Raw genomic sequence first — 27,940 nt, forward strand, 5'->3', positions numbered from 1 at the left:
TGTTTCCATGCAGATAGTGAATGTGATCATCTCCCTATGGAGCTTAATGGAGCTAATGGGAAGGAGGGTGCAGGAATGCAGCTGAGGCAGGGCAATCACTGCTTAGAGACAACAAGCACCTGATAAAGACACAGAAGCCAATGGAAGCAAGAGCTCTGCTCACTACCTGGTCTTAAGCAAAACTGGTGCAGGATTAGGAACTGGAAGCTCACACAAGAGCTAAATGAAGCCCACAAGCTAAGCTGTTTGAGCTTGTTTAACCTGCTCCAGCACCTTGTCCTCTCTCCGCACAGGAAAGCTCTGTCCCAGCATCTCCATGGAGCTACCAGGCAGAGTAGCAAAGCTAATGCAACATGGAGAGGAAGGACGCAACACCACTCTTTGAAAAAGATGTTTTTCTGATACCCAGCGCCTCCAGCATTCCCTCCAGAGCCAAGTTCAACCTCGTGGCACTGATTTAACAGAACAGACATTATTGCTTGGCCAAATGGACCTGCCAGAAAAGACTGGCCCAGACCACGGCCATAAAAACAGATGCAGAGGGACCAGATAGTGACAACCCTCATGTAAGGATGAAGCCAAGAGAGAAAACAGCTCAACAGTGTAACCCTGCTACCTAAAGCACGTGTTCTGAAGGGTTCTCCCTCCACCTCAGGCAGTTTCCTGCCTGATTTCACATAGGTAGCCCCTTGGTCACCAGCCTTGCTGCTGGCTTTAGACAAATGAATTAGGTTTCGCTCACAGAAGGTGAAGAAGCCCATTTCAGCCTCCTATAAGCACACAGAGCAGCCACCAGCACTCAGCTGTCGCCAGCACCACGAGCACCAGCAGCACTTCCAACCAGGAGCCACAGCTCCACAGCCAGGCTTCTGCAGACAAACCTGAGCTGCAAAGTGGACCAGCAGCAGTAACCAGATGGAAACTGGAAACACACATCTTACACCAAGCTTTTGGATTACAGCACCCACCAAGTCAGCTCCTTAAAATGAAAGTGACCTTTAATGAGACTCTTTGGAATGTGTTTTAATAATTAATACAGGTTATGCAGCAACAATGTGAGACTTCACTGGCTCTTTGGAGAGAATGAACAAAAAGGTGTGAACCCCGTGTGGTTTGGGAGTGACGTGGGTACAGCGTCAGCTGTCCCTCCAGGGGTTTTGCTGTCTGCCCATGAACAGAGAAGCACAGGCAGCTTTCACAAAGCCTGACTTCTTGACAGAAGAGGTGCAGAGCCCAATGACCCTGCAAAAGCCAGCTTTGAATACCTGGGAACATGCACAATGATGAGTACTCCTTTAGTTCAGAGCCACCGTCCCTCCCTTCAGAGCTGGGTGCTACAGCAAAGACACTGAAGATTGGAGCGACCCTGACAGAAGTGAGGCAGCAGCAGAGATGAGGCAGGACATGAACTGACAGGATTAAGCATGAAGACCCAAACTAACTTGCATTGAGGAGAGTGGGGTGTGCTTGGGATAAAAGCCGTATTTACAAGTCCTTCACATTCAAGAGAAAGACAAGGGAAATAACTACCCTCAGGCCGGCTTGTGAAGATACTTTATGTTTAATACATCTGAAAAGAATGCATATACAAAGAACTTAGACATGAAAAAGCATTGGTTCAACACTACCGAGTCTACAAGAAACCGGAATTTTGGGAGGTGGAGAAGGTTCCCTAAGTCTTAAAAACCTTTGAATTTGCAAGACCAAATAATCTTGTGGTAAACCCCTCCGATAGTGCAGGCAGCGTGTGAAGACCCTGCACACACCTCAGCGGGCTGGAGCCCATCTGATGGGTTCAAGGGTACTTAGGAGCCAAGCGGGATTCCCTTCACTGGTCCCTGCATGGTGCCACACAACCACCAGAAACCCCTCCCTGCAGCTCCTTCCCACTGACACAGGTCTGCCTTTCCACCCCTCCCAGAAGGATGCTGAGCCATCCAGGAAGAGATGCACCACCAGGGCCAGCTCCAGAACTCATCTGAACCCACACCAGGTCCTCTCAGCGTGTCCATCAGCAGTGTATGTGCTGGTCACTGTAATTAATTTCTCTCTAATTGAGGATTGGCAGAAGATGGGTTTGTTAAGAGCCAACGGAATCATGGGGCACGCTTAAAAAGGTGCAGCTCTTTCTCCATCACATGACAAAAAACTTACAATATCAAAGATTAAGAAGAGACTGGCAAGCTAGTTTCAAGTCTGATGGTGCATCCAGAGAATAGGATTCTCCTATTCCTAAGGCTTCATAACTTAGAGGGTGGGGTAGAAATTTATGACCTGCACAGTGGAAAGCCAGGGGAAGAGATACAAGGCAACTTCAGAGGAGATGCAGATACATTTTCTACACTCCTCCTTAGAGGAGCACCAGCTTGGGACATTTTACTTTGCTGTGTGTGTCTTTAGCCCTCAAATCTGCTCACACTCAGGCTGCTGGCTGGCTGCAGAACAGCCCCGTGAGTTCTTGCCACTAGAACTAAGTCTTGCCAGACTGGCCTAAGGGACAAGGCTGCAGTAAGGCAGCCCCGAATTAGTCTGTTACAGAGGAAGTCATCACAAGCATGCCTGGATCTTAAACAAAAAACAAATTAGAAACAGTAAACAAAATAAAAAACTAGTACTGATCAGTGTTTTCTGGTAATAGAGAATTACTCAAAATTAACTAGTTTAACTGAATTGAGGGGGCACTGGGGAATAAACACTAACATTCTCATCTCACACAGGGCTGGGGGGATGGGAGCGAAGGGCATTTGTCATTATTGCGAAAAACAAACTTTAAAATTTGGATCTTTAGTTTGATTTTTTAAACATTGCTTTTAGTACGACATCAAACACCAGCTCTGCAGAAGGGGCTGTGGAGGGATGTTCATAGCAGCACACACCTGCGAGTCTTCTTCGGCTCCGGAGGCTCCAGGGCAGCCAATATCGCTTCGTCAAATACATTCTTTAGGCCTTTCTGGAAAGGGGCAGAGAGAGAAAGGGGCAGTCTCATTTCAGACCTTTCACACAAACACAAGCACCGAAAGCCAAGCGGCAGAGAACCCCCTCAATGATGAGCCCAGGTTTGCCACCTACAACTCCCAGAGCCTCCTCTGCTCCTTCCCAGTGCCTTGCTGTGCTTCAGCACCTGGTTTTCTGAACAGGAACACGAATCCTTTGAGGCCAGACCAGAACACTTGGTGTACACTTGTCCCTGCACACGGCAGGGGGCTGAGCTAGATGATCTTTAAGGTCCCTTCCAACCCAAACCATTCCATGATTCTATCCTTCACACGAAGCAATGCACACGTACCAAAGTCATTTCCTTAAGGCAATTTTTATCATTAGCTGGCTGCTAACACATTTCACATGCTAATGACAAAGCAGAAAGTGCTGCATTCAAATGGAAGAGCCTGATCTGGAGCAGCAGACACCCGAGTGAAGGAGAGGAGACAAGGCAAGAGACATGCAAGGGAACAGCCCCAGTCCCGTGCTGGGCAGACTCCGGTGCCAGGCACCCGCAGGCAGCAGCAGCCAGGCGGAGCCCAGGAGCTGTGGATGGTACCGGAGGAGTCGGGATGGAGGAGCAGGAGCGGGCACCGGACGCAGGGTTAAGTGTTAAACTGAAGCCAGGAAGTGCAAATCAGAATAAAGCTTCATCAGTCATTTATACAAACAACTGCGGTTTTTAATTTCAAAATTGAAAGACAAGCTACAATTGATGTTTTCTCCTTAAAACAATAAAAATCAGAAGCATGATAGTAAGAAGCAGCTTTACATCTTACAGTAACAGACTTTAAGGTTCTAGTTTTGAAATGGAGAGCTCTACCATGTTAGTGGAAGCAAGAATTTTAACAGTTCATAAAGCAGTAGCAAGTACATTGAGATTTCCTTCCCCCCCAGGACTGACAAATACTCCACCATAGCACAGACAGCCAAAGCAACAGCAACGGAAAAACATCTCACTGCACAAAGGAGACCCAGAAAACCCTTCACGTTACACAGCTCACTTGCAGATCACCGGTTCAGGTACTTTTGTCATGCAAATACAGTTAACAAGAGTCACAAGTAGAAATTGAAAACACACCCAGCGGTTTCTTCCAGTTGGACTGAGGAAGATCAAGCATCATGTCTTATTCTTTTGATCTTTCTTTAAATAATGATGTAACCAGATCCTTTCCCCCTGAATTATAAAGCTACCCACATCTGGCAACCCCAGCAGCAGAGAGTTAAGCGAGTCCAGTTCATGTTCCACATCACAACGGTTTACTAAAGATCTTAAGTATTGTTTTCAGTCCAGAGCTAATACAGAGGTTGCTCTAAGATGGTAACAGGCACAACAGCTTTCAATCAAGGTGGTTTTATTCATGTTTTAACCAGGTTTCTACAGTAGTGGGACAGAGGAAGCAGCAGCAAGAGGGGAAGGAGAAAGTTTAGAATATACAGCACTTCCTTTTGGGCTGAGTTTCCGGAGGCTCGAGGGCAGCTAGGATAGCCTCATCAAACACATTCTTCAGACCTCTCTACAAGACAGAGGGGAGGAGAAAAAACAGCAGCCAGGTTAGAGGATTAGAGAAAAACAAGCAGATACAAAGAGCATTCAGGATAGACCAGGCTGAATTCACAGAAGCAGCAAACGGATTTACTTCGTAAAGAACAAAGTAGATCCCAGGAGGAAATCTCATTTAGATGACCCAGAAGTCAATGTCAGAGACAGACAGAACATGTGATGGACCAAGTTAGACAAAATGAACCCCAAGAAGGGCAGAGGCACAAACACACTTGGCATGAACAGAGTGGGAGGGGCTGCACAAGAAATGGTGGTTTCCACTTCACTGTGAACACACACGTGGGGAGACAACAGGGGAATAAACACAGTGGAGAGCAGCTGGTCCCCCCACAGGGATCCAAAGGGTCAGGTAAACCTTTTGCAGTCACCCACAGTGGGTAAGCAAGCGCCTCCAATGCACAGGCTTACTGCTCCCAACCACCCCGGTGAGTCCAGAGCAAAGGCTCCAAACTCCTTGTGCTTTGTGAATTCAGCCTCTGAATAACTGAAAATCTCCAGATGGCTGACAAAACAGGATCTGGGATCGAAGCAGAACCTCTCTGGTGAAGCCATCACCACCTTCAGACACTGGATGTCAGTGCCTGAAGCAACGGTGCGACACCTCACCAGTGCTGCTACGGAGCCAGCATGGTAATGGTGCAGTCAGTTATTCAGCTCAGTACCAAAGCCAGTCTAACCAGTCAAGTCAAGGGAAGACAGAACGGAGTTAGGATTGGAGTGACTGAGATCCAACAAGCAGTCAGATAGCTGCAAAGGCGCTGCAAGGGATTACACTGGAGCACGAGGCAAGCGCTGCATCTGCGGTAGCACAACGGGAGCTGCAGCTCTGCTGAGCCACACTAATGCCAATGGTGAAACCCAGTTCTGGCCGCGCCAACTGGACTCGCCTAAATCTGCTGTCATGAGTGCAGCCTTCTGAAGGTCCAAACAGCTTGAGCCCAGCTCAAGACAAACAGAAACTTCAATTACTTCCTGTCAACAACTGCAGGCTTCGCAAATTAACTTTTTTAATCATTCAAATGTAACTGGTTTCTCCCTCACAGGTTGGACTGGTACATCCCTTTTAGAAGGTCTTTAATCTTGTTTTACATGGGAGATCTTTAAGGCAACTCCATCTGGAAGCATTTAAGTCCATATTGTTACAGGCAAGATTATACTTGAGAGAACAGAAGTTAAGGAAATCACCATGTGCAGCCATTCTGTACATCCTCCCAGCAGCTCTTTTTAAATGAGCTGACAGAAGAGCTGGAGACTTGAGATAAATCATACAATAACGCCTATGGGAAGGCTGAGCACTAATTAGATTTTCTTTCCCTGCAAGGATAAAGCTGGTGTATAAACTCATTATGTCCTGTTAGATAGATTAAGGATGCAGGCAGGGCAGGAGTCAGGGAAACATGCTTCCTTAGTTCTGCTCGGGGACTCCGCTCTTGTTTTCCTATTGCACAGGAGAAATTAATTTGGAGAACAGAATTTGGGATTTGTTTTGAAGAATCCAGCAAAAAAAATGGAGAAAGGAAGAGGAGGGAAAAAAAAAAAAACCACAGGAGAGAGACAAAATATTTGTGGAAGTGGGAATGGGCTTAAAAGCCTGGATGAGACAAGAGTAACCACAGGAAGGGGCCTGGGTCTGATACCACTGGTACACAGGCCTCGATATAGTGGTTAAAGTACCACAGCTCCTGTGCTGCACTGGGACTAGCCTGAGGTCAGGCTCCTTCACCCCCCTTTGCAGGCAGTTTAAGACACTTTATAAATCTGACTGTGCCAGAACTGTCAACCCAGCATCAGGGGGAGGAAAGGAGCTGAATTCAAAGTTCTCTCTTGTGTTAGGTACCAGCACCAAGCTTCAGGAAGCCCACTCACACATTTAACTCAAATGTTACAGTCTGTTTAGCTGTCATGTCTGTCAGTCACCATTTCCTAAGGCAAAGTGTCACCCACTTTTTACAGTGGTATTTAGTACTGTTATGTAGAGAAACAAAGACAGACATTGAAAAGTGCTTTCATCACAAAAAGGGATTTCACAACCCCAGGAAAGGAGGGGTAGAACATCTCCTCAGTGCTGCTGGCATCCAGCCTCAGGGAGGAGGAGATAACTCAGCCTCTTGACTCCAGAACATCAGCTCTTCCACACAAGAAGCAAATTCTTGCTCCCAGGAAAAACAACAACATGCTCTGGCTCCATGATTCTATGATCACTTGCTACTAGGGTGTCAAAGTCATTTGTAAATTAGCTGGGAAGGAAAAAGCCACCCTGGACTGCTAAGGTGAACTGTGGAGATGAAGGCCAAGCTAAGGAGAGACTGAACTACCCAACTGAGTCAAGCTTCAGTTGAAACCAGCTACTGTGACTGCTTCGTAGCTAAGAAAACCACCCTCCTAAAACTCTCAATGGGTACACGAGCACTAGTGCTCTGAAGGAAATTCAGGCTGAGCTTCTAATTCCTAAGGCTGTTCTCTGCAACAGATAGTTTAGTCTATCTGGAAATGAGAATGGATAAACACTGACAGTTTTAATTGTATCAGCTCTTTCTCTGGTAATTCTAAGTGCTTCCATGCAATTCAAGCAGACTAAACAAGGCAAGTTTAAATCTACAGAGGAAAGGATCTCAGTAAGCAGTACAGGACAAAACGATCCTGGTATGTATTAATCCAACTGGCAGGTTCTAACAGGTTCTAATGAGCAGCAGGATCCAGGATGTGCCAGACACCATCTAAAACTGGTACTCTGGGGGTGACCAGATCTAAGAGGAGTACAGCTCAAGCACAACTAACCCTCAGCTTGCACGCAGGCAGTAGGGAAGCACAGCCAAAAGCACCTTTGGATCAGGGATTCCCAGGATGGATTGTGTACCTCACCACACCACCTCCTGCACAACTCCATCAAAGCCTCTTCCTCCTCAGCAAACAGTCAGGCAAAGCTTTGTTAGTCAACATGCAATCTGGGCAAAAGGTGCAAGGCAGGCAGGACTTCAGGCTTCTTGAAGCTTAGCAATAAAGCTTTGTGCTGAAGATACTAGAGATGAACATAACAAAACTGAAGAGGGTGAGGGACTTGACACTGTGCAGCCCTAGTTCCATGCACATCAGGCAGGGACAAGTTCTTTAGAGTAGCATTAAGGAATCTGTTGAAGAGTTGTCACAGTTCTGCAAGACCAGGCACACAAGATCAAGATCCCAGGGCATCCAATGTCAAAGCCACATATCAGCGAGGCAGCCGATGGCTCCCATTCACCCCACCCTACTAATCCTAACTTAAAGGGAAAGGATAATCAGGTTTCCTGGCCTCAAAGCAGCTGTTTTTGTTGGCTTTAGGCTCATGTTCACAAGTCAGTTCACTCAACATCACCATGTTTACGTCTCAAGAGCTATTTTATTATTAGTTTCTGTTTCAACAGAACTTCCACCTTAAGACAGACAGAGGAAACAGCTCCCCACCAAATGCACAGGAAAGCAGCTCACAACTGCTTCTAGTCTCAGAAGTATCAGAACTGACTTCAAGAAGTTTTTTGCCTTTGCCTGCTCCCTTCAGCAGTGAGCTGCATTCTGTGTCCCACTTATTATCCATAACACACCTAAGTTTTCAGTAGCTATTTTCCTCCAGCACAAAAGCCATCACAGCAAACACATCCTCCTCCATCACTCTCTACGCTGTGCCTAATCTGCACAGGCTGATTTTCTTTGTACCGCTGCCAAGTCCTTGTGCCTTCGAACAACAGGACAAAGAGAAAGCTACAGTGTCAACACCAGGAACAGAGCTTATACCCTTTCACATCCATACTAAGCTGGTTTTCCCCATAACTGAAAAAAAGCATGGAATATAAGCAAGCAATAAGGGTCCAAGACCACCCCTCACCTGTGTCAGTGCAGAGCACTCCACGTATTTGACAGCCTTCAGGTCCCGGGCCAGCTTTTCAGCCGTCTCTGGAGTTATGGGCTTCTGCTTGTTCTTGGCAAGTTTCTCAATTGTTGAGGGGTCATCTCGTAGATCAATTTGGGTGCCAACAAGCAGGAAAGGAGTCTTTGGACAATGGTGAGTAATTTCAGGTACCCACTAAAGACAGAGAAGACACAGTATTTGTTACCAACCACCTAAGGTAACTCCTGACATACTTCCAAACCACTGCGGTGGTTGCCTTTCTAGGCAGAGCTCAACCAACCTTTTCTTTCACATTTTCAAATGAAGAGGGAGACACCACTGAAAAACAGACCAGAAATACATCTGTCTGTGGATAGCTGAGTGGTCGTAATCTATCATAGTCTTCCTGACCTAAAGAGGAGAAAATTAACACAGTATTAGACCCAGACAGTGAAAATCTGCCCTTTGCAGGCAGTCAGAATGCATATTCCAGCACAACAGCATTATTGTGTTTAATCCTAACTCTTAAGCAAATACGCATGCCCTGAACCTAAACATTCAAAGATCCTAGTTCTCAAATCCAGAATTCATTCAGTTGCTGTGTAACAATGAGCAGCTTAACAGCACAGAGAGCTGGGAATCTGGCAGAAGCATGCGTAATGAATGCTTAGATCAAACACCCTTGGAGCGCATAACACCCTCCTCAGTTACAAAGAACAGTTGCTGAACAGGGCTCTGGTTTTAGACGAGGTGTTCTGCACCTCCTCCATTCGTAAGAGGTATTGTGCCATGGAATTTCATCACCCTGCAGAAAACCCTGCAGTTTGGAGGAAGAACAATCACTAAGAGGTTCCAACTTAGCTTGTGAACACTGAGCAAGGTATCCCCTAAGCACAAGAAGAGAACACTGATATTACAGGTGAGTATGATCAGGCATCCAGCAGCATTCCCCTAGAAACACACAGACAACCCAGCCCAGGCTGTGCTCCACAGGAAGCCAGGCTCTTCCCTTTGGACTCAACAGAGGCAGGCAGAGCCTGCAGGGCACCACCAGCACCGCCCCACCAGCCCAGCACAGCTGAGCTCATTCTTAAGCTTCCTCGTGCTCAGTTCAGCAGCACCCTGCTTTCAGAAGCAAACCTGCCTGAAGAAGCTGTTGTGCTCACTGACAGCCAAATCAAAAACTTGTGATCTGAGGCATTTTGAACAACTGATGCTCTCTCGCCTATCACAGAGAACACAGACATCTGAGATCCTAATGGACTTGACTCAACACCTGGGACAGCTCAATGGAGGCAGATCTACAGCTGGAAGATGAAGGTCTACACAGCTTGTTACAGCCCCATGGACACAGAAGAGCCAAGCACTGATCAGAACATCTTATTGCAATTAACAGACTACTCCAAAGAGCTTTATCTCCATAATATAAGTTCAAAGCAAAGAATTTCCTTTTAATTTAACAGCTAGCAATAAGGGGTTTATCATATAATGGTTTGGGTTGGAAGAGACCTTAAAGAAGGGACCTTAGTGCCAACCCCCTGACATGGGCAGGGACCCCTTCCACTGGAGCAGCTTGCTCCAAGCCCCTGTGTCCAACCTGGCCTTGAACACAGCCAGGGATGGGGCAGTCACAGCTTTTCTGGGCACCCTGGGCCAGCACCTCAGCACCCTCACAGGGAAGAACTTGTGCCTAAGAGCTCATCTCAGTCTCCCCTCTGGCAGGTTAAAGCCATTCCCCTTGGCCTGTCCCTACACGCCCTTGTCCAAAGCCCCTCTCCATATTTCTTGCCAGCCCCTTTAGGCACTGGAAGCTGCTCTACAGTCTCCCTTCTGTCTTGACAATTGGTCAAAAATATTCTGTTTACTAAACGAAACCCACACACAATCCACGTATTTTATACAACGCAATCTCCTCCTTTAGTCTTGTTGAAAAATGCAGAAACCCTTTATCTTTCAGGTATCACCTTGATTAGCGGTGAAAGTTCCAAAGTTGTCACCTGGTGTCACACAATAAAACAGGTCTATAAAGCGAGTGGAATGTTTTCTTGGTTTGGTATTCGGCTGTTGTTGTGGTTTGTCTGGGGGCTTTATTGGTTTGTTTGTTTAAGAACTCAATTTAGCAACTCCCCAAAGGTCAAGAATGTAGAATTAAGAAGTATCTTTCCCTTTCATAAAACACATAATCAACTGTATGTCTTCATGGTCAGCATCACCTCAACTACATCTTGGGCAGTTACAAAGACCCAAGCAGTTCATTTCTCACCTGCAGTATCAAAGAGGCCCAAGGTGTAAGGCTCTCCTCCGATCATCACCGTTACAGCATAGTTATCAAAAACCTGAAAACAAGAGAAACACATTCAAGAGGATGTGAATAAGCCACTTCTCAAACCAGCACCCCACTCACCTGCAAGTCACCTGCACAGGGTAAGAGAAGCCACGAGGCTCACAGTGCTATTGCCATTAAGGCTGTTAATAGGACAATTCAATCTGGAATAGGGATGCAGGAGCTGCTTCCATGAGGCATCTAAAGCAAGGGAACACTGGGTATATGACTGCAGGTAACAGGGGAAAAGCTACTGAGTAGAACACCTGCAACAGCTCTTGCCTGTAATTGCAAAGAGATTTCCCACATTGCCACACAAATCTCCACCTTCACACTTGGTCTGACACATAGAACACATCCCCATAGAGACTGAAATGATAAACTTCAGCACTGCCCTTCAGGGCACAGAGCTGTGGGGCTGCTTCTGACAGGACCTGAGCCCTCTGACGTTCATCTCTGTGAACATCCAAGGAATTCCATACAGAGCCCATCTCTCCAACAGGAATTTATCTTCCATCTTTGGAGGAAGCACTACAGTTGGTCAAAATCAGTTTGTGTCAAATTCACTATCTAAGTGGAGAACCTGGCTCCTAAGTTATATTGTCTCTGTACAGCATCTGGCACAACAGTCCTGTCCTCAAGGGCAGATCAAAAGCTAACACTGCTGAAAGGGTTTCACCCAGTAACTTGTTTACAACACAACTGAGCATAGGGAGCTACCCAAAGCCACCTCCTTCAACACCCACATAAAGGAGTAAACTGTCTGAGGTCAGTATCCTTCATTCAAGAACCATTTGATCGTCAGAACCACAACAGACAGCACTTCAGAAAGTGCCCTTGGCAAAACATCCTTCCCACTGTCACGAAAAGACCCACCTTTACATGCACTGTGCTGCAAGGTCACCCTGAGCCAGCAGAGAGCTCTGAGTGAGCACAGGGAAGCTCTGCTTCAGCACCAAACTGAGTCTGAGCAGCTCCCATAGCAGAAGAAACCCACAATACTTGAGGAGGCCAGCAGCTATCTCAAAAAGCTTTTCATGCAAGTGAGGGAGAAATAAGCAGTCACATGCATCAACTAACAGGGCTTTAGGAAGAGCTTAGGTCTTTGGGAAAAATCCCACTACAAACAGAGGTAAGACCAGTGAGACAGTGCTTCAGAGCTGAATTCCAAGAGCTCCATCTGCCTCCCCTCCACCCAACTGTCCTGGTCACAGCGGTACCTGACACTATGCTGACTTTTCCCAGCTCTTAACAACCCACAGTGACTGAGAAAGCAGCTGCATGTCCCCAGGAACAGCAGTGGAAGCAGAGGTCCACCCCTCACACACTATTGTGGATCAGCATTCAAGGTTTGGAAGTACAAGAGATTCCAACCCCCAGCTCCCTACCCTGCAGCCCTATCTTTTACACAGCACACTGGGTCTGCCTCACGGAGCACCTCAGACTAAGGCCTTGGGGCTGAGGAGGGTGGGAAGCACGTCACAGAGCACCTTCAGTATGCCATGACTACGCCTTCAAGACTCCAAAGGACAGACCAGGGTGGGAATTCAGCTACTGCCAAGGTAAGAACAAGAAACTGGTATGGTCCATGCTGAAGGTCAGAGCATTTGCTCTTTCAAAACATCTTTCAGATGTCAGAAGATGGTCAGCAGCTTAATCCCCCAAAGACACCCCTCATTTCCCAGTGGACAGGGAGTCAACAACACTATTTGGAGCTGCCCTTTAGGGGAATCAGCATCCTCCTGCATCAGGATTTATTTTTCAAGCTCTCTATCTACAAACTGGGATTTTTAATTTTTGCTTTTTAAGGTACAGCTACTATTGCACAGGTCTGGGGTTCAGCCCCAAGCCGGCCAGGGTTACAAGGCTGCCCTTCAGACAGACCCACTGCAGTCTCACAGCACAATCCACAGACAATTTCACTCTTGATTGTGCCAAACAGGCTAAAAACCAGAACAAGAATTAGCCCAGCAAGAAGCTCCAACTCCTGCCAGTGCCAGATAGCCCAGAGCAGGCAGCATAAGCTTTGGTGTGACAGAACTCACCCCTAACTTGCCCATGCCTTTCCACAGACATGCCCCTTGCTGCCCTTTCTGGTAACAGCAATGGCATCAAGAACATGCAGTTGACAAATCATGTGTAACCACTAGTATGAAGCCCATCTCTCACTGGGAAATAGCTTCAAACAAGAGAGAGGGCTGCAAAACACAAAGCCAAGTTAAAGAAACTCATCCATCAGTCTGGACTGGTGCATTCTCCAGTGTTTGTCCAGAGAAGCTATAGCTGCCCCATCTCTGGTAGTGTTCAAGGCCACGTTGGATGGGGCTTGGAGCAACCTGCTCTAGTGGAAGGTGTTAGCAAGGATTTTCAGACAGTACCACCATCTGCACAGCAAACTCAGAAGCTTTCAAAATACACACTGTAAGATGATGGCATTTTTCAACATAATTAAAGGGTCATTTCACTAGGGATAAGTATAGAAACACTCACTGCCTGAACTCCCACTTTCACTTTGTCTTGACCATAAAGAACAGCTTAAATAGGGCAAGCAGAGCTCCACAGGTCAGCACAGGATGTGGTTGTCCCAGAGCATCACAGCAGGATACTTAACCACCACTCTCAAAAACTTGAGCATGGCAATACACAGTTTCAAATACAACTTCTCTACTGGTCTGTACCAAAGGACCTCCATGAGAGAGGCTGAACCTGGGTCCTCATGCTGCAGCACAACCTTCAGGCTCCTGACAGTGGCCACTGCAGCCAACCTGAACACAGGTCTGGGAGTCCTTTCATCTTTAGCTCCTGATTCACAACTAAACACAATCATTTTTGTTCTGTGGAAGCCTGCCCTATTCTTAACAAACCTCAAATTTGGCAAATTTAAAAGCTTTGGGTACTGGACAAAGCCAATACCCCAAAAAAGGCAATGACGTTCGTTGCAACTTCTTTTCCACAGAGGATATCTTTACAAGGAAGTGACTATTCCAAAAGAACTATGGGCAGAGATACCTGGCACCTCAGAGGAGCCCTCTGCTCTTTTAAGTTGTTTTATAATAGCACAAAGGATGATTGACCCTTTCACCAGCAGGTGCTGAACCTCTCTGCGATGCATTTCCAGATCCAAATTTGTTTGAGGTACCTCAATAAACTCTTCAACTCATTTATCAGTAGGTGATGGCCTTTCTGGGTCATAACAGAGAAAACTCATGAAAAGAGATGTCAAAGTGTCTTGCAGCAACCTCACTAAAAAACTGAACCACCCGAGTGCCCAAGCTGTATCAGCATATGCAAGATCAAGAAGAAAAGCACTTTTCTGTTAGAAAGGTAACGCACACTCCACAGGCAGGCAGCAAACTGCTCCCACCTTGAGCTTTACATAAGGCAGGGATTCAGTATCTCAGAACAACAAGCCTGTAAAACTCAAAAAGATTACTCAGAAATAGCCAAGGACTACACAGATATCTGGAAGTACAAATGAATGAGGCAGCACAGTCTAAATCCAAACCTATTTCTCAAGCTTAGCTGCAGCCACACTCTGTAACTCGCAGCAAGACCTCTGGATCTTAGAGTTGCAAAGCAAAAATGAGCATCTAAAAATAGACCCTGGCTATTCTAGCAACATAAATACTGTTTTCCCTAAAGCTGAAGGTGTAGCAAGGGCTGAAGGAGCAGGCTGAGAGCTGGTGCTCCTGTTGCCTGCTCTCCACTCACAGTCCTGACAAATGCAAATTATCTCATTCACAGAATCCATCTGGTGGCATCAAAAAACAGAAACCCAGGTTCTAAGGAGCAGTCAAGCAGCAAGAACTGCCTAGATAGAGGAAAGGCAGCCCAGCACCACCAGGCAGCATGAAAGATGGGCAGCAGTAGCATATCAGAGCGATCATTACTCTCCCATGATGTATTAGTCAGTCTTCAAGAGGAAAGCAGGCTGTATGAACAAGCATTAGGATATGCACAAAGGTTAGTTAGGAAGCTCCTGCTGCCCTACCCCATTGTGACCCAGGACAACGGGAGCCATGGGCACACTTACCGTTGGTACATATTCCGATGGGAATTTATTTGTTGTGTAAGAGATTAAGAGACAGGTTTTACCAACAGCACCATCACCCACGACTACACACTTGATCGTCTGCATAGCTGAAGTCTACTTGAGTATCAGCTCCAACAGAACCTAGGGAAAAAAGAGATACACACATTTAGATGTTTCTCACACTCACTAGATAGCAGCACACGTCATCAGTGAGCTTCAACTGGAGCCCAAACCACCTACAGCACGTTCGGGATGTGAAAACAAGACATTCCTGGTGGATCTGTGCCTCCACCACACACCCAATAGGAAGCTGCTCATTTTCATACATGCAAATACCTCCTCTCAACACCAGACTCCTCCCACAGCATACACTGCACCACCTCAGACTATGTTTGGCGCAGCCACTTCTCTGCACGGGGAAGGAGCATGGGGTGAATTCAGTCACTGTTTTTACCTACTTACACAGAGGTGGGCAGAAAGGTCTTTAGGCTTTTCCAGCTTTGTTTTTAATGCAGGGAAGCATCCAGCCTTAGAGGCATTGAAAGTCTGAGCTGGGGTCCCAAGAGCTGCCCAGTAACACACGTGCCTCCCAGGAGATGTGCCCTCTGGAGAGTACATGGGTAAAGCAAGCTCAGCAAGAAACACAGCAGCAGCAACTTTCAAACTAGGTTATGGGATAAAAATAAGCAGGTACAGACAGAAGTAAACATGACTAATTCCTCCTCCCCTCACCTTTTTTAAGGCCCAAATACAGTTCTACAACCTTCTGGTTCAAGTTGCTACTTAACATGTACATTTATCCCCACTTTGAAGTGGCCAAGAGCCCTGAGCAGCTCAGCAGGGTGCCAGTTCCCAGGGAATCTGGTTACTCCCATGACATTGCAAAGCCATCATGCACCCAGTTACCTTCACACTGTCCCAGCACAGACTTCAGCACAAGAACTAGAACAGTATTTGCCATCACTACCTCCTCCAGACATTAGCTGCAGGGCCAGACACTGCTGCCCTTCATCAATATATGACTCCAGTACATTAAGTGCCAGGCCTCTGGCCATTCACCCACATAAGGGTATGAAATCTTGACCCCACAAGCCTCAGGCAAAGCCCCCACTGACTTTCAACATCTCCATGTTTGAGTTACAGCGACAGAGATTTGCAAACTGAGTTACCCCCTGCCAGGGTGTGGGGGAGAGGACAGGAAGGGACAGCCTCTGCAGCAAATTCACCCTCAGGATGGCGGCAGTGCTTTACCCTGCCAAGGATGGTACCACAGCTCTCAGGTGGGGGTAACTGCATTAAAACTGAATTGAGCCCTACTGAACTCTGCATGGGGGCACTTCCTGGGGACTGCATGTCTCAAGAGGGATCTGGAAGAACAATGCAGTTCCAGGTTTTTGAGTGCTCTGGTCCCAGCTGCAGCATGACTTGATATTACACATCACAGCATCACACCTGCAAGTGTGATGGTAACTGGTAACAACTCTAAACTTACAGCACTAGTTTTCATTCGGATGCTGTAGGGATGCTCAGAGATTTACACGAAGCCAGTTACCTTCATAATAAACATCTTCAGGAGTTCCTACAAACTACTTGTAGAGGAAAACTAATCACCACCATCCCCACGGAGATCCACAAGCAGTCAAGTACAGGAAGTGGCAGCGAAGGCTCTCTTGGAGCAGCACATCAGGCAACATCTAGAATGTCACACAACGCCACTGCCACTGTCTACACATTTCCATTTATACAATCTTCTTTCAACATATAAAGATGATGGATTTGCACAGGCAAATCCTCTTATACTGGCTTCCCTGTAAGTGTTTCAGTATCAGAATAACAGAACCCATTGATTTATGCAGCAGACCTCAGTTGCAGCCAGCACATGACCAGCGAAGCGTATCAACAGGCCCTTCATTAATGCTACAAAAAACTGAACACATTTACTCAGATGGACAAAGCAATTGCTTCCATTTCAAGAAACATTTTCTGTGTTCAGGTCAGGTTTGTATCTAAGCAGTATTAGACAATATTGCCCCAGCTGTGAAGGTGCTCCATAGATGGGCCTTGCCATGCTGGAGGCATTGAGCAGAGAAAACATTTTAGACTAAAAAAGGCACCAGAAAGCAGGCAGGAAGTTGAGCAGCTCCTTCCCACATGGAGACAGGCTTCTGCTCACAGCAAAGGTGGAAAGGGAAGGGTCACCTGTTCAGCAGATTTCAGGAGGAAATCAAGACAGGTACCAGGCCTGGGTAACAACTCAAGCACACTCCCATTAAAACCAACCCAACTCACCAGCCTGCCCCGCTGCCTCCCCCGGGGAACAGGGCACCATCACCAGTCACTGGGCCGTGAGGCTGCACAACACAGGGAGCAGCCTTCCTGAACCCTGTTCAGAGCCAGTATATGAGATACAAAACACCTCTCACACTGGTGTCCCTGCCACATCTCAGATGCCTTTTGAATTGAACTGGAATTCATCACATTGTCCCCCAGAGCCAGAAACCCCTGTCCCAGCTGCCCTTGCCCACCCAAGAGGTATCACCAGAGCCCGTTCACCTCCAGGTTAACAGCCCCTTCAGAGAAACCCAGGCTCCCTTCCCACCCCTCAGGAGACATCCCAGCCATTCCCTATCCTTCCCCTCCCTTCCTGCTCTACCTCCTTTCCCACCCTCTTGCCCCAGCTATTTCTATTTCCCTGTTTATCCACAACTCCGGTTTCATACCCGCTTCAGCCACTCAGAACCCACGCTAGAGGAAAAGTCCAGACTCTGAAGCACTTCCTATGCTCACTGCTCCATACCAATCCATGATTAACTATACATCTTAACACTCTGTACTGTACAAGAAAAGCTCCCATGTGTTCACATACCATAAACATATGTTTAGTGTTACTCTTTAAAACTTCTTACTCCAGAGAGCATCGAGCAAACAACAAAATGGAACCACAGCATCAGAAAGCTCACCAGTTCAAACATGCTGCAAAACCCCACGTCCTTCCCCACCTCAGCACAGCCCAGCGCCCACACTGGCTCTGGGGGAGAAGCTGCTGGGCTTTGGTAAAGGCTCAAGGCAAAGACATTATTCCTGCAGTAGCCCTTCACAGTGAACACCAACTTTATGTGCACAATTATCCTCACACCACAGAGAACACCAGCAGTTCACATTAAGAATATCTCCTATAAAAGCAGAGCTTCCTCTCAACCCTGCACCCCAAGTTCATTCCTGTTTGGTTGTTGGTTTTCTTCCTTTCTAAATGAAGGTATCAACAAAACTGACCATTAAAAGCACTGAACCGGCTCACGGAAGTTCTGTATGTGCCACGCACCTACCACCCCTCTCACACCACTATTTAACTGCACCCCAAAGCCAAGAGACACTTCAGGATGACATATTTAAAGGACCAAATGCATTTAAGCACATATCCAGGTTAAAGGATCCCCTCACCTTTTTTTTTTTGTCTTAATGGATATATAACTTTATCCTTAAATACTGAAATAAGATGACCTAAGGTTTAAACAGATACAGGTCTGAAGCATAGGCCTCCAAGAGCTAACCAGTGGGAAAGTGGAGTTGTTGACTAAGTTGTTTTCCTTGGATTAGTCGGCTTTCTAGATTAGCTGGATGAGCCACTTCATGATTTCCACTTCTAAGAAGTCCACAGCAGACAGCTGAAAACATGCTCATTTTTGAGCTTAGCTCCTAGGACCTGCTCTTCCATAGGAACAGCTTTGAAAACACTTACACCATGGACTTGGGGTTTAAAAGTGATTTAATCCAACATGAGCTACAACTACAGAATAACTCATCCCCTGAGTGCAACACCAAAGGAGGCAGAAAGAAAGAAATCCCAGGGTTTGGGTTTTGTTCCCCCTCCAAAGCAGCTAGTAGGAAGTCTACATTGACAACACCCAGCAGGACTAGAAAACACTGAGTAGTTCCAAGTATCTGAGGGAATAGAAACAGACTGGAAAGCGCTGAAGTCATCCCAGTTTGAGTGCAGGGGGTGGATTCTGAGCCATGTAATCATGACCATCTGGCCAAGCCCAGAGAGGAGAGCTGATAAAGATTGGGAAGGCTACACCCGGCAGTGTGACTTAGGGCAGCCCAGCAAGTTCTAAAGACTTAAAAAAACCCCACACTGAACTGATTTCTCAAACCTCTCTGCATGGTAATCAAAAACATCAGGGCTTCACTACAGCACATGTTAACTGACCATACTTCTAACATTTGTTGGATCTTAATCTCTTCAGCACGTGATCACAACGAACAGAACTTCACAGAACTCAGCAGGACCCAGGAGAACTGGGAGCCAGCATCCTGGAAACTGGACTACAAAGCCCTGTGAGCCAGAGCAGATTCATCAAGTGGCCCTGCTCCAGACTGAACTGGCCCATTTTACAGCCTCACACTTCCATCAGAGAGCTGATGTGCATTTAGGGTTAATCCCAAAAAGTGGCAACAGAGATGCAAGTGTTAAATGCAAGTCCCAGTGGGATGCGATGTAGATCTGCAATCCTTCCTCGTGCAAAGGAAAAGTTGGAGTTATACTTTCTTGCCCTGTGTGCACACTAAGAGACATGGATAGATCACAGAAGGCTGGAAAAACACAGCACCTAAAGTACGTTCCCATTCACTAAGCACAGGTTGCAAGAAACCCTGTCCCACATGCACCCCCAACACAGAGGGCCACAACCCCCTTTGTGCAAGCCTCAGCTTCCCACCTTCGTGGAAGCACATGAAACATGGTGTTACCACAGGAGCTCTTCAGTTCTAAAACCAGTCTCTAACGCAGAGTAGTTGCAACACATTCTAGCAGCTGTAGGAACTACTGACTAAAACATGAAGCGAATTTTTGTGGCTCTTTGTACACAATCAGTGTTCCCTGCTACACCAAGGGGTAAGAATCTGCAGGATCTTGCCTTTACTCTTGCTCTACATGTAATTTGAAGCAGAAACCATAAGCCTTCATGCTTGTTAAGACTCCTTTTATTTTCAAGCTACCCAAAGTCTGTTTTCAGGTTGAAATGTGCATATCCTCCTAGGCAAAGGAAACCCAGCTGTCAAATCTGTCTGCACATCCTGCACTAGCTTCCTGTCAAGCTTCAGCAGCACCACGACTTCCTCTTTCAGGCAGCCCTGAAACTGCTGCCATTTCATCACAGGTACCGCTGCAACCACCGCCTGATGACCCAGAGCCATTTCATGGTGCTCTTTAGTACACACCATTACCTCAGGAGGCCAAGGGGAACCAGTCCCTCACAGCTTCCAGATCCTGTTGGAAAGGATCAAACAGACCCATTTCGGAAAAGTAGGACTAAGACCTTTTATTCCCCCCTCCCAAACAAGGTGATTTTACACTAACAGGTCACACAGGTAACTCCTGTGGGGTCAAAGCACTCGGGAGTCCAAACCGGAAGTAACAACATTCACAGGATTTTACCCATGATCTGCTAACCACTTTTACCCTTCCACACTGCTTTCATACCTTATAAACCCCCCACATTATTAAATACATGTGTGGATTTCATCATTGGTTCCTAGGTTAATCACATCCATTTCAAGGCACCCTTGCCCTACCACTTCAAGGTCCTTGCCTTCTGCCACCTCCTCTATCCCTACTACAAACTGAAACTGCTGCTTTCCAAAGTGACAAGTCTCCCAAATCAAGGGCATGAGGGAGATAATCAGCTACTACAACCCCAGCAGTCGTGCTTTCCCCACCAGAGACACCCACCAGCATTATGCGGAGAAGGCTCTGATTGCGTATCTGCAACATAAACCTGGCAAAGCAAATGCTTCATCACAAAGATCACTGCAGACAACACACCAGTTCCATCCAAAATCACAAACCTCTGGTGAAAAGACCAGACTGGTAAAGTTCAGCTGCCAACCACAGAGTTAAAAGACCCTGGATTTCTCAGTGCACTGATACTACCACAAATCCGTGACGCAAAACACCAACAGAAGCTGCTCTCTGATTAAGAGCTGCACTCCAGAAAGACAAACAGGCACAGAAAGCAAAACTGGCTCCAAGAGCATAGCCAGTATTCTCCTTGCCCAGTACTGGCCATCTTCCCCACGGCTGATATTCTCCTTCGCAGGTGTCCAGGGGCCACTTACAGACATCACCTAAATCTTCCAGCCCAAAGCCCACCTTTTAGCCTCCTAGGAATCATCTTCTTCATGGAGCTCTCACCCTAGAACTGCACAAATCTGCCACTTCTGTGGTATTAATGTGGTAAATGAAACTTAAGAGAATACATTGTGCTGTGAACCATCTGGTGACCAGTCACCTGCCTGCTGCCCCCAGCTCAGACTGCATCAGGCACACAAGCTCAATACACAAACACATCTGCTCCCAAAGCTGAGCATAAAGCCTGGGTATTTAAAAAGCTGTTAAATTACAAACCAGCACAGGAGTTGCACTCCCTTAGAGCAAGACAAATGGTGAAGTCCAAGGCAAAACCTGCAAAAAGCAGAAGGGGCAGACTCAAGAAACAGCCTTGTACCACATCAGTTCAGGATCTTGAAAAACATATCCTTTTTAAATATTGTTTGGTTGCTTTGGGGTTTGCTGGATCGCCACTAACAAGTTAGACAATCCTTTAGACCCTACCTTTTGTATTCCACAAGGGAGAACTGCCTCCAAAACACAGTGTGGCTATTTGGTTTAGATGGAAGATGTCTAACTGAGTGACACAGGGCCAAAAAGCTCAGTTGTGCTACAAGAGGCTGTCAAGACAAACAGAAGAACTGGGGCGAGGATTCAGATCCATAGTGTTCTGGTTTGAGGTCTCACAGCAGTGGAGCACACTGGTGGGCTCTGTCCTGCCTGCCCACACCCACAGACTCAACCTGGTGTGGACGCAAGAACAAGAAACACTTGGTCACACAAAAGCCAACTCTATGAAGAGACACAGGACTAGCATCATTGGAACTGGATGATCTTCAAGGTCCCTTCCACAGTACCATAGAATAGGGTTGGAAAGGACCTTAAGATCATTTAGTTCCAACCCCCCTGCCATGGCTAGGGACGCCTCACACTAGACCCTATCACCCAAAGCTTCATCCAGCCTGGCCTTGAACGCTGCCAGGGATGGAGCATTCACAACTTCTTTAGGCAACCCATTCCAGTGCCTCAGCACCCTCACAGTGAAAAAAAAAAAACTTCCTCCTTGTATCTAACCTGAACTTCCCCTGCTTAAGTTTAAACCCATTTCCTCTTGTCCTATTGCTGTAGCAACTGCAGTCACTGACAGAGAGTTCCTCTCCAGGACCAACTCCTACCATTCTGTGATCACCACTGACGTAGCCGCACCAGCACCATGACAGCCCCAATTCAGCTCTTGGGGTGATGCTGTTCCTGAAAGCCACAACATTTGCTGTCATTACAGCAATCCCTGTTTGAGATAAAGTATGTCTCTGGGATCTCAGAGCATCCCCAAGTCTGCCACTTAACAGAGCTTGTGTATCCCAACAGCTCTGTGGTTCTGAAGCACCCATTTCTGGACAAGTTACTCCAAATTACCAAGGAAGCATAAGAGACCTCTCAAAAATGAAACAGAGATCAACTGATGCTTTCTATGCTTAATGAAACTTTCTTTTTCTAACCATATAAGAACTAACAGCTGCTTTGTACATCTTCCTAAAGGCTCCTCAAAACAACCTGGTAAAGCAGACACACACCAGATAAGTGAAGATAGCTGGGCGGGGGAATTTTAAAAGCATGAACCTCAGTTACCATAACATGTTTCTACAATTCCAACAGAAGGGGAAAGCCTTCTCAATTCACTGCAGTCCTAAACAAAACCAAGCTGCCCATGCAGGCTTGTCGGTGCAGCCATGACCACATCTGCCCACTGCCCCAGCACCAGCACTGCTGACCTGTTCCACTTCAGGGCTCAGAACAACCACCTTTCCTTTACCACCACCTCAACAGGAAATAGCAAAAGTGTCAACTCCTCTGTTATCACTCCAGGTAAGGTTACACTGCCAAAACCAGCCGTCAACACTGGGAAAACCTGCCCCAGATTAAACACTGGGAAGTATGTGGGCCTACATTGTCCTCCCAAAGGCATTTTAATCTTTCATTATTACTCTTCACTTTTATACTCTACACAAGAAGCTGTCTCACTCAAACCATGCAACAAAAACCTGTTCAGTTTTTTAATACCACATTAAAAAGAACTACCTTATTAGTCTAGTTTCATACTGTTAATAGTTAAAAATACAAGCTGGACCTTTTTGCTTCTACAACCATATCATGGCACTCATCAGCTTCAATGTTTCTCTCCTCATACCCATGGCCTACTACATTTAACAGCAGTAAAACAGACATTGGCAGAAGTTCTTCTACTCTGCGGCACATTTTTGTATAACGGGAAGCACCCTGAATGCACATCAGTTGTGAGAGATCACCCCCACTCCACTGATCACCCCTCGCTCCTGTGGGTGTCCCCCTCAAGGAGTGGGACAGTTGCTGGTGCTCCATGCACCACGGGAGGAAACTGTGTGTTCAGGAATCACTGAGACCAAGTAGCACCACACTGCCCAAGGACTAAAGAGAAAAAGCTCTGTTAAAAAACACTGCAAAAGCCACTTTTCCCAGACAGTGACAGCTTTAAACTGACACAGGGCAGATTTAGTTGAGACACTAGGAAGAAGCTCTTCCCTATGAGGGTGCTGAGGCACTGGCACAGGGTGCCCAGAGAAGCTGTGGCTGCCCCATCCCTGGCAGTGTTCAAGGCCAGGTTGGACACAGGGGCTTGGAGCAAGCTGCTCTAGTGGAAGGTGTCCCTGCTCATGGCAGGGGCTTGGAACTGGATGAGCTTTAAGGTCCCTTCCAACCCAAACCACAGTGGGATTTTATTAAAACTAACAAAGTAGCTGGAATGCTCACCAACACCAGGACTGAAGCAGGAGAGGTTGCCCTGTGCTCACCTAACCAAAGGAAGGAACCAGAGCAGTTGGAACCACCCTCCCTTGCGCAGCACAAGACAAGATACCCACAGCATCATGGCCAAGGCAGCAGGACCAAGACCCCATCAGGCAACCAGGAGTTTCTCAGCAGTAAGGAGATGGAAGAAGATGCTTGAGAGGAGCTACTTAGCTCAGCAACATTTCACAAGCACTAAAAAACCTCAGATCACTGAGCTCCAGCTCAGCCACAAGCAGAGAACACCACTGCCCAAGCCAAGGCCAGCACGTAGCCCTCCCACAACAAGCCCTTTTGCACTGAGCTGTTTACCAGCCCCAGCTGCCCCAACACAAACAGCTACACCACTTTATGAGGTGGCAGATGCCTTCTTTCCTTCCATCCAGAGCCTAAGAGCATTTTTGTCATTTTTCCCCCTCCAAAAACAGAACACTCGTTATTGGCCACAACACAGCACAGCATCTTTCAACTTGAGAAGAGCTGAGCAATTCAAAACAGCTCCTTACAGACCAAGACAATTCTGGCAGCCTTTGCTATGGCTGCAGAATGCCAGGATCCCCTCCCACTACAGAGCCTGCCCCTAACACTGCATGAGCCTGGTAAAACCTTCCCCTGCCATTGCTGGGTCTAAACTTAATAGAACATGCACCGAGACCACCAACCTAACCAGAGGAGTCTTAGTAGTGATGAGCCAGTCCCTGAACACCCCCTCCACACATAAAGGCTCAGAGAAAGCCCCCACATTACCTTTTAATGATGAGTTTGGTCTGGGTTTTCACGACAAGAGAACAGAGAGCACAGACCAACTCTCCCGCTAGGAATTATGCTGTAACATGCAAAAGTAGCAGGGTGATCAGCAGCACAAGAGCTTAAAACAGAACAACAGGGTTTAGAAGCTTTTGCAAAACTAACTCTCTGTTTTCTCTTTATAAAATGTCACTTGTTTAGAAGAAAGGTCTGCCAGCTCAAGAAAAGGACAGCTCAAAACAGGCCAAATAGTATCTTGAAGGTCTGAAACTTTTCAAAACAGACATCACTATTTGAAACTCAGCCGGAAGTTAACAAAGATTAATTGCAGAACAATAACATGGAAACTCTGCGTCTTGCATTCACTATTTTCAGGTTTACTGCACACCCAGGGCAGGGTAAACAAATCCAGTTCTTCAACCCAGGAACAACCTAAAGGATCCACCATCAGAGGCTGGGAACACCGTGTCTTAATGTTACCCTGTCACCCACCTCAGACATTTACCTGCACCCATCACAAGGATGCAGCCTGATGTATGCAGAAAAGGATAACTCTGTGCTGGGCATTAGCTTCAGGAGAAGCTCTGGAAAGGGTTTTACCTGTCATTCCCAGGTGTATTCCCGATATACACCATTAGCTATGTAGTCTAAGCTTTTATAAACAAGGCTTGAAGGAAGCCACCTACTCACGTAACAGGCTGCAGAAGTGTAAAGATACCCTGAGTATCTTTAAAACTCCGCATAAAAGCTTACCTAGTCAAGAAGTTGGTTTATTTGTCATATACTAAAGGATAAAGGTGGGAGAGGGTTCACCTGCATTCAGCAAGTAGGGTGAGAGGAGCCAAGACAGAAGTTTACAATACACCAAGCAGTTAAAGAGAGCTTCTTGCTACCTGGAGTACCAGAAACCAATTTCAGTTCCATTTAATTTGACAGCATCTTCATCTTCTACAAAAAAAGGTGGTGCTCCTTCCTCAGGAATGAAGCCCTAAGAGCAAGGATACCAACATCCCCCACAACTCCTCCCTGCACGCTACTGCTCTAGAAGCTCAGACCACTGAAATTCATATGATTGAGCCTAATGACAGCGTGAAAGCTGTGACCACAAAAGACAGGCAAAAAGAGGACTAAAATACATAAGTCCAGAGATGACTTCCAGAAGCTGGGAGCACTCACATTAGCACACAGCAGGTTACACACACCTCAGCTGCACTGATGCACCTTCATGTCTTTTACAAGTTCTCAAAAGCCAGAAGCAGAGCTGGAACCCAGTGGTTCTGTATTAACTCTGAAGCTTGCAGGGAAACAGGGAGCTGTAGAGAAGGTTTTAAGATGTTCAGTTGTCTGTGCTCATACAACTTAAGAGATGTGTTTTAGTACTACAGCTGCATTTTAACCAGGAGGAACTGTCACATCAGGATTTGCAGTCAACTTCATGCTGCACTTAACATCAGCCTCTCATAGGCTTTCCTGTAAAGTCAGAAAAGCCCAGTTGCACACTCATCAGGAAAATCCCAACCAGTTTCAGATGGGCTCCGCTTCTGTTTACTATTGTTCTTTTAGTAGCTCTGCCATTTCCATTTTAGATACTCCACGACTTCCAGGGCATTTCTATTCTACAGTGAAAACACCACAAACTTCCCAGAACCGGCCACAACTTCAAGGCAAACAACCACCCTCAAAGCAGGGCCTATAATGTATGTAGAGCATCAGTGGCAGGTCATGAATAGCCAAGTTCAAAGTATGCAAATCTAATGATTAAAATTTCTGCCTACAACACGTTACCAAATGACAAACATGTTTTATCTTGCATCGCAGCAGGTTTAATTCCTTGCCAAGACTTAAAAAACCCTTTCCTCATTGTTACTGAAGCATACACAGGAACAGCTTGAATGCAGAACCACTTCGAGTTAGCAATACACTGATTCAGGTATAATGCGCATCCACCAGACCTGTCTCAGGTACACATTTGCCTATTCTGCCTTCCCCTCATCCTATCCTAACCAGAAGGAACAGTTTGCAAAGCAGATTTTCCACATACAGCTAGCCAAATACAAAGGCTTTCTATCTGAAGTTGGGTTTGCATAAGATCCTGAAAGAGAGAGAAGCTTTTAAGTGCTTTCCTGAGTTATTCCTACTAGCAATGCAAGGAGCTTGAGCCAGGTTTTAAATACCTTTCAGAAAAAAAAAAAGGCAAGAAAAACCAAGGGCACTGAGACTGAACACTCCGAATGAAGGCAGTGAGCATCTCCTTTCCGAGAAGGAGAAGCATAGATGAACACAAGACAAAGGCAATCACAGATGGCCAGACCAAACTGCTCCTGACTACTCCGCTGTCATCTAACATGGCCTCCTGGTTAAGGCCGTGTTTTCCCCGTGCTTCTGTCCAGACACAGCGAAGGCGCTCTGACTCCCCTGGATGCGGTACCCACACAGCCAGGACACCAGGAATTCTGTCCATCTGCAATTCTCCATTGAGCACAGGTTTCACAATGCCGCTTGTTGTTCCCAGCTACCTGGCCAGAGAGTGTCTCCCATTGCTGCCACCAGCTGCGAGTTCTACCCGCACAGGGAAACCCGCAGCTGAAGTCCAGGTCGCTAAACCAAACCCTTAAACCGCAGCTAGGTGACGTGCTGCTGCAGCATGCACATCGCGATGAGATTTCGAAGGAGAAAGACAAACATATGTCAACACCAACCCTCGAGGCAGCACCGGCTCCCTCCCTAACCAAAACCAGCGGCATCACCGGCGCTGTGACGGCCTTTGGGCGAGCCTAAGACCTCGAACCGAGGGAAGCACAAGCCCAGAAGGGCCTCCCAGCTCCTTCTCGTGTGGGAACTGACTTTTCACAGCGCATACAGCTTAGGCTGAGCCTTTAACAGCGCCCGCACCCCCGCTGCGGCTCAGCGCTACCACAGTGCTCGACGGAAGAACCCGGCCTCACAGCTGACCCCACAGCCCCCGAGCACGAGCCCGCAGCCGGGGCAGGGCCGGGCCCCGCCATGGCCGATGCACCCCGCGCAGGAGCGCTTCCTGCCGCCGCTCCCAAGCGACGAGGGTCCGGCCGCCGCCCGCCGCGCCAGGAAGCGGGGGAAGGGAGGCGCGGCCGCCGCCCCCCGGGAAAGCCGAGCCCCGGCACCGGCGGCGCGGCCGAGCCGCACCCCCTCCTCCCTTCGCGGCGCTGGGAAGGGCCGCCCCCCCACCGCCACCGGCGGCTGCCTGGGAGACCCCCCACACGCCGCAGAGGGTGGCTCCCGCGCGGCGGACGCACCGGCCCACGGCGGCGGGGCCGGACGAGAGTGCCCAAGGGCACGGGGTACCCGCGGGGTCGCGGCGGCTCCGTGCCCGCCCCGGCGCGGTCGCTCACCTCTGAGTCTCCGCCGGGCGTTGGCAGCTCGCTGCGGGGTCTCCTCGGCTCGGGCGCAGGGGCACGCCGCCGCTGACGTCACCGCGCAGCGCACGCCGGGCGGGGCGCGGCCGCAGGGGAGGGGCGGAGGCG

At 47.5% G+C, this 27,940-nt stretch overlaps 1 protein-coding gene across 2 annotated transcripts; it reads right to left on the reverse strand.

Annotated features, from left to right (window-relative positions):
- Positions 1-1,379: 1,379 nt before the first annotated feature.
- CDC42 (cell division cycle 42) lies at positions 1,380-27,857 on the reverse strand. 2 transcript variants are annotated; one of them, XM_080631117.1, is made up of 6 exons: positions 27,809-27,857; positions 14,762-14,902; positions 10,669-10,741; positions 8,707-8,816; positions 8,403-8,600; positions 1,380-2,950 (listed from the first exon to the last, which is right to left on the reverse strand). In XM_080631117.1, exons 2-6 carry the CDS (start codon positions 14,864-14,866, stop codon positions 2,861-2,863), a joined length of 576 nt encoding a protein of 191 aa, XP_080487243.1. In that variant the 5' UTR covers positions 14,867-14,902; positions 27,809-27,857; the 3' UTR covers positions 1,380-2,860. The 2 variants fall into 2 exon arrangements, with proteins under 2 accessions (XP_080487243.1, XP_080487244.1); XM_080631118.1 differs by lacking the exon at positions 27,809-27,857 and adding an exon at positions 27,713-27,732.
- Between the last annotated feature and the right edge of the window lie 83 nt (positions 27,858-27,940).

This window comes from Psittacula echo, assembly GCF_963264785.1.
Source record: "Psittacula echo genome assembly, chromosome: 17".
Classification (NCBI taxonomy): Eukaryota; Metazoa; Chordata; class Aves; order Psittaciformes; family Psittacidae; genus Psittacula; species Psittacula echo.